The sequence below is a fragment of the Bacillus rossius genome, chromosome 11, assembly GCF_032445375.1.
Source record: "Bacillus rossius redtenbacheri isolate Brsri chromosome 11, Brsri_v3, whole genome shotgun sequence".
In the NCBI taxonomy this organism is placed as follows: Eukaryota; Metazoa; Arthropoda; class Insecta; order Phasmatodea; family Bacillidae; genus Bacillus; species Bacillus rossius.
The window spans coordinates 58,621,080-58,628,198 of NC_086338.1; the positions used below are offsets into that span (position 1 = coordinate 58,621,080).

Sequence of the window (7,119 nt, forward strand, 5' to 3'; positions counted from 1 at the left end):
GAAGTAGCGTCTCAGTCGGCGTCTCTCGAAATCGACACACAGGTTCATTCCACCTGTCTCTGCCTGCAATAAGACAAAAAAATATATGTCAAGATGCAAGTGCGCCTGGTATGTGGTTCGTCTCCCCAAGAATCACGATCGTACAGTAGGGGCTAGATGGTCTAGTATCCACGCCCAGGCCGAAGAATAACTACTAGAAGACACAGGTTCAGCAGTTAAGCTGTAACATCAGCAGAGTCCCTGTGAAACTGGTACGTTGTTCGTCTCTCCAAGATGCCACAAGCTTACAGGAAGGGCTAGATGGTCTAGTATCCACCCACCAGGCCGAAGAAGAACTACTAGAAGTCACAGGAGCAGCAGTTAAGTTGCAACATCTTCACAGTCCCTCTGCAACTGGTACGTCGTTCGTCTGCCCAGGATGCACCACGCGTACAGGAAGGGCTTGAGGGCGTAGTTGGTGGTGCCCAGGCCGAAGAACAGGTCCTGGAGGACGCCCGGACAGCAGGTGTCGTCGGGGAACTTGGCGAGCTTCAGGAGCGACAGCGCGGCGTACGGCAGCCAGCAGAGGCCGTAGCAGGCGGCGACGGCGGCCGCCCCGAGGCGCGGGTCTCCGGGGGCGGAGTCCTGGGGCGAGGGTCGCTTCGCCCTCCAGGAGGCGACCAGGGCCGCCACGACGACGGAGTGCGTGAGGCAGGCCCAGAGCAGCAGCGACGTGGGGAGCCGCGAGGTGGAGCTCAGCGAGCAGTCGTAGTAGCTGCGGCCGCCGAGCAGGACGGGAGCCGGGCCGACGATGAGCGAGGTCGACCACACGCCAGCCACCAGGACGTAGTGCGCCCTGAGGACAAACCTCGAGCCCGTCAACCCTCAGCGCTCAGCGTCTCTGTGGCCAGTGCACTTGGACATACAAGAAGTTTACTGGGAATACAAACAAAGAACACACATAAAATAAACAAAGATTTGTTCGAAGGTCCATGTTACTAAACAGCTCATTTGTAGAAATGATATTGAATTCCGACTTTTTAAGTCATGTGTTATATTTTACCAACATGAGCGTAAACAGAATTTAATTTCACCCCGTTTGGGAAAAGGAGGGGGGTGGGGTATTTTATAGAACCTCTTTTCCCGATGTTTGCTTTCAAATTCTTTCCTTTTGTTGACATGGAACATGGCCTAAACCTTTTACCCGACACGTGTGAACTGGGGTAGTGATTATGTCAGTTGTATTTGCCCGATTAAAATCATAATTGCCAGATACAGATGGAATCATTTAATAAACAAATGTCAGGAAGTAAAGATGTATAATATATTACATGCAAAAATAACTATACAGTTAATTAAATATTGAAATAAAATAAAGAAACCAGATATAGATATTTATCACTAAAATAAAAGAAATCGACATAACCTACATTAAATTTAGCTTTTATTACTCTTATGATTGGAATATATACATGTATAAAATACAAGGCGTAGTCATATTAAGGAAAATCCAATGGTGGTTCTCTATTACTGTATGTGTTTCCTCATTGGCTGAGTTTATTCCGGAACGAACTTCTTTCTCCGATTAGGGCAAATAAGAACATAAATGTTGCCAATTTGGACGAAGTTTTTGAAGCCTATCGTTCAAATCTTCCCGCTATCAGTCACTATCTAGGAAAATTAATATAAAAATCCACGATAACAAGTAATAATTGCCCATATTTAATGCAGAGTAAAAACGTTTTTGGTTGCTGCGTGTACCACAATCAATAAAACACTGGTCACCAATCTTGATTGATCATGCGACGCCGTGTCCGATTTGTTTTCGGGAGAACGAGCGAAGTTACGTCCTTCTCGAATGAACTGAACGCGCATCGACCATTCTTTTTCTGTTCGTTTTATGTCGGATTAGAAACACCTTTGAGCGTTTCCGAACAAATGTCGCTCGATTGGAGATGACGCACACACATGAGAAGTGTTTGCAGGTTGGTAAACTGATTCCAAGAGACTTCTGAGTCTTTCTCTATAGGCTGGGTCTGAATTTTACCAGCAAATATTGGCTGCAAGTTTAACACTTAAATTTATTTGAAAGCACACACACATATATATTAAAGTGCTTCCTAAGGCTAGTAGCCTATACGCCTTTGACCAACTAGTTTATTGCAAACAACTCATAATGTTTTAAAGTGGGAGAATTGAACATTACATAATGTTTAATTGATTGTTAAACATTATACAACCACCGCAAACCATCTGGCAATATGCTCTCATTGAAATATCTGGCGCAGTAATATGTCAACAAATGTAGTTTTAGATTCATGACCATACAGGTTTCTGCACCCCCGAACGAAACATTACTTGCCGATATTCGCTTTTTTATAGTAACCGAACATAATGTTCAGTAACACTGTATAGAGGAAAAAAGTAAATTATTTACACGATGCCAACTCTATTTGATATTAAAATGGATAGAAACAAATCTTGAAACCCTGCATTTTAGGAGCAGTATTAGCGATTTTTTTTAAAGATTGAAGAACATCGATATAGTTTCAACGGAAAATACTAAACGTGAAGATGTAAAACATGAGCCAATAGAAAGCCGAAAACACTACTGAAATGGGAACCGATGGTACCTAACAATAAACTCTTAGCGAACAAAAAAAAAGTCTGCAGAGCAGCAGTGCAACTCAGCGTGCTGAAGTCTATTGGAATCATTTTACCAACATGCAAAACACTCATCACGTTTGTACGCAAAAAAAAGGAGTTTTTTTTAATCCGGAAAACGAAACAAACAGAAAACAGAATGGTCGCGTACGCGTTCAGCTCGTTCGAGGATGACGTGACTTGGCTCGTTCTCCACGGGGAAAAAATATAAAAAATCGTACATGGCGTCGCATGATCAAATCAAGATTAGTTTACCATTGCTCGACTGACTACGGTACGCGCAGGGATGACCGGAACCCACCCGAAACTAAAAGCCTGAAGAACTCCGTTGGAGACGGGCCGCAGAACGCCGGACGAGAGACGCGGGTACGAGAGAGAGAGAGAGAGAGAGAACCTGTTGCTGCGGAGGCGGGCTCCCACGGCGACTGCGCCGACGCTGAGCACGGAGGCGGTGGCGGCGGAGAGCTGCAGCGCGGCGGGGGCGGCGGCGGCGGGGTCCACCGCCTCCGCCAGCAGCCGCAGCGCCAGGCCCGCCCCCGCCAGCAGGTCGGCGCAGGCCAGGCACAGCAGCAGCGGGCTCCAGCAGGGCCGCCAGCGCAGCACGCAGGCCACCAGCACCGTGTTGGCCACCACAGCCCCCAGGGCAGCCACGGCGCACAGGTCCGCCGCCAGCACGGCGAGTACCTCCGCCCCCGCACCGCGGAGAGACGCCAGACACATGCCCTCTGCTTCGCCTGCACTCGCCGCCAGGCTGCAAGACATTCCGAGAGTGAGTCCACCTCACCACCAGCACGGCTATCAGCCTCACCCCTGCGACCCAGACAGCCTCCAGACACGTTGGAGGACCTCTTAGTCGCCTGTCCTAGTCACTTGGAGCAAGTTAGAGAGTGAGGCTGGGTCTGACCTCCAGCACGGCTAGCAGCCCCAACCTGTGTTCTCTGGAATATGAATCAATTGTCTTACGACTCGGTCCATACATTTCGATAGTGTATATTTCTCATCTTCAGATTGCCTTGTATTTATGCCCCATGCTACAGACGTGAGATGTACGATCATTACATAAAAGTACAAATACATAGTTTCAGACTAGAGTGCTCCATGTAGGCTATCATCACATGTCTTGAAAAATGATTGACATCTAATATGATAAGTACAACTATCAAAAAATACGGTCTCCAAAATTTTAATTCACGTTTTTGAGTATATCATGTACTAGTGCGTGTAACTACATGTGATTTTGTTCACACATTTACCATGCGTGTAGACAGTATTTGTGGAAGAGGAGGGCAGAAGCCAGCCCCTCTGCGACCCAGACAGCCTCCAGACACGTTGTAATCCATCTAGAGGACCTCTGAGTAGCCTGCCCTCGTCACTTGAAACAAGTTAGAGAGTGAGGCTGGGTCTGATGTACCGTTACAAAAGATTATTTGTTTGCAACTAATTTTAAATGAATGTTGTTTTTTGTAACGTTAAAATATTTTGACGTGTAAACAACTTGGCTTTATGTATGCGGCATTTGGAAGGAGTATTTTCGCCAAGATGGAACCTAAACACTGGGCAACGGTGCTGCGCCTGAGCAGAAGTCACAGAAGCGTTGAACGCCGTGTTCGTTCGAACAAAAATTTAATGGCTGATAAATTATATGTATTTTTTTAAAGTTGCTATTATAATATTGTTATAACTGTTCAAGTTTACAAAACTGTATTCCAGGATAGTTTCACTGCTATAAATGTTCCTTTGGCATACTTAGAACTTTCCCCGTGTGTACACCGGCTGGATTTCATACTTTTGTTCGTTTGAATGACTTTCCTCATTGCAAATAGGGTTTTTCCCAGTTTTCCCTCAGGATATAACGCAAAATCATGTGAAGTCTATGCGGAAGGTTTAAAATAACGGCAGGCGTACAAATTATCTCGACTTGGGTATTCTGGTAACAAAAAATAAACTATAATACTGCATATATATATTGTCTCGTATCCATTGACAATTTTGTGGAATAAAAAATTATTTAGTAAAAATGTTTATCTCACTGCAATTTTTAATACACTGTGTAAAAATTCGACAGACGAACTGTGGCTGCGATTATTATTGTGCTCTACCGATCCGGCACCAACGAAAAATCCTCTAATTCTCTAATATTTCCTTCCGTGTCCTGAGCGAAAAAATTAAACCAGGACACGCTCCAACGAAAATTACTTTTATGGCTGGCGAAGCGGTTACGAGTACACGGCCGCGGCACGCGGTAGTGAAATATTCAGAACTCTCGCGGAAAGAGGGAGGTCGTTAGTGACTAACTAATAACCAGCGAGGGCGATAACCGATCGCTTTATGGCCCGTTCCGGTATCGGAAATGTTCACGTGTGGTACAGTCGAGCAACATTCAAGTTTGTAACTACTTTCAAGCATACACTGAGACTCTTAATGGCTGTTATTTAAATGAAATAATTTTAGTTCATTGAACAGTTATGATCCAAAAAAATTTACGAACTGATTCGTAACTAATATAAAAAATCAATCACTTTTTCCAGTTCGTCACATCATCAAAAGAAAGATAAAGTCATCGATTAAAACATTGTTTCTGTAAGACCACTCAAAAATTTATCCTTGATAAAAACTTATTACGTATATATATATATATCCTAGACAATATTTTGTTTACTCATTTAAATGTTTAACTCCAGTGTAGGGCTATAGGTAAATTTTACTGGATGTAAGAAAAAACATTTTTTTTTTTATAAAAATCATTTAGCTAACACCTACTGAATACTTTATTTACTGATTCAAACCAGTCTTGATCTACAAAGAAACTTTTGGGACATTAGATTGTTATTTTAACGTGAGTTGGAAGATTCGAAGCCAATTATTTTCTTCAAGTCAAAAGCGTCATTGAGCAAGTTTTTTTAATTTTATTTATTCCTTACTTTTTTTAAGAAAAAAATTAAGGGTAGGAATTCTGCACTGAAGCTAAATGGCAGATTAATGATAATTTCAGTGATAACAGGATTATTTTTACATCCAGGTTAGACGCAACTAGTAGTCAATAGTATAGGATTATTACATAACTGGCACGAACTATTCGATACCTCGTCGACGACCCAGATCGATTCTCTCGCAGTCGAGAGGTCAAGGTCCAGTCCTAGGAAACAAGGCGCGCATAGCTCGCCGGACCACAGGCGCCTACACGTGAGCGTCTAGGTGGTGAGGGGGGGGAGGGGCGGAAGTGCTATGTATTACATAAGTCTCCTCGCTCTACGGAACACACGACAAAAACAGCGAGCGCATTTACAGAACTAGAAAACCAATGATTGCAATCAATGTAAAAATATAGCAGTTCAGCCAATTAAATACCATTATTAGTAGAGGCCCAGAATTTTCGTGGATTCACATGGTGACAAGCTAAAAATTCACATTTGATTTAATACAATTTCTTGGATATACGCCATTGCAGTTTTGCACTGTTTTTCATGGGAAAAAATTAATTAATACAAAATAAAAATGAAAACAAGTCTAAATCAGCTATACATTTTTGCAGTATATCTTGCAATTAAAAGAATTTACCCCAGGTGTCACGCCCGGCCAATGAGAGATCTCCCACAGTGGGTACCGACCAATCAGAACAGGCCTGCAAAGTTCGCGTTCTTATTGGCCTGCAATAGGAGTTGCAAAAGTTCGTACACTGAATTACCCATGTCATTAGAGAACAGGATATTAAAAAAAGGTATTTTATCTCTTCATTAAGTGATGTTATTCGTGTTGACAATTCGTAAAGCCATTTAATATTCAATCTTAGCATGATATATTATATTAGGCGTTTTTAAAATTACCGTATGTATTGCACCCTTGTCATTAAAATATATAATTTGGAATACCGTTCATAAATAAATTTAAAGTGCTGTTTTTAACCATTAAAATTTCAATTTTAATGGTTATTAGAACACACCATTTGCATCGATTTGAAAATAATGTCCTGAAAATAGATAGTTTTAAATCAAAACGTTTAATTTAAAAATGAGTGTAACGCGATAACATGTTCTATGTTAAATCTAGGATTAAAAAGTAAACGGGTCTTAAAGTTCCCTAAACCAATACGTAAAGACTTACTAAACTTATACGACCATTCAATACTAAAAAATTTTTAAAAAATCCTAAAATAAATCATTTTACCGAAACATGTGCGACCAGGAGAGAGAGTGGAATGTAGCAGCAGCAGACGGACACCTGAGTGTTTGATTATATAGGTTCGTGGAGTCTAGCCTGGCTGCAAGAACTGGCAGCTCTCTGCCGGGCGGACGTAAGGCCGTTCCCACATCAAAGGAGCCGCCGCTCCAATCAGCTTCTAGAAGCCTGAGAACAAAGGAACGTCCTCAACCCGAAATTATATGGTTCGGAAACATTCTGTAATCCGGCACAAATAAAGCCGCTCGCGTTCCAATTTTTCCGGGTTGGATTTCAGTTGTTGCCCTTAGACGCCAGGTC

General features: G+C 42.6%; 1 protein-coding gene across 1 annotated transcript; it reads right to left on the reverse strand.

Annotated features, from left to right (window-relative positions):
- Positions 1–360: 360 nt before the first annotated feature.
- LOC134536487 (G-protein coupled receptor 6-like) lies at positions 361–3,405 on the reverse strand. Its single transcript, XM_063376209.1, has 2 exons — positions 3,038–3,405; positions 361–835 (listed from the first exon to the last, which is right to left on the reverse strand). The coding sequence occupies exons 1-2, from the start codon at positions 3,403–3,405 to the stop codon at positions 361–363; spliced, it is 843 nt and encodes a 280-aa protein (XP_063232279.1).
- Positions 3,406–7,119: the final 3,714 nt, after the last annotated feature.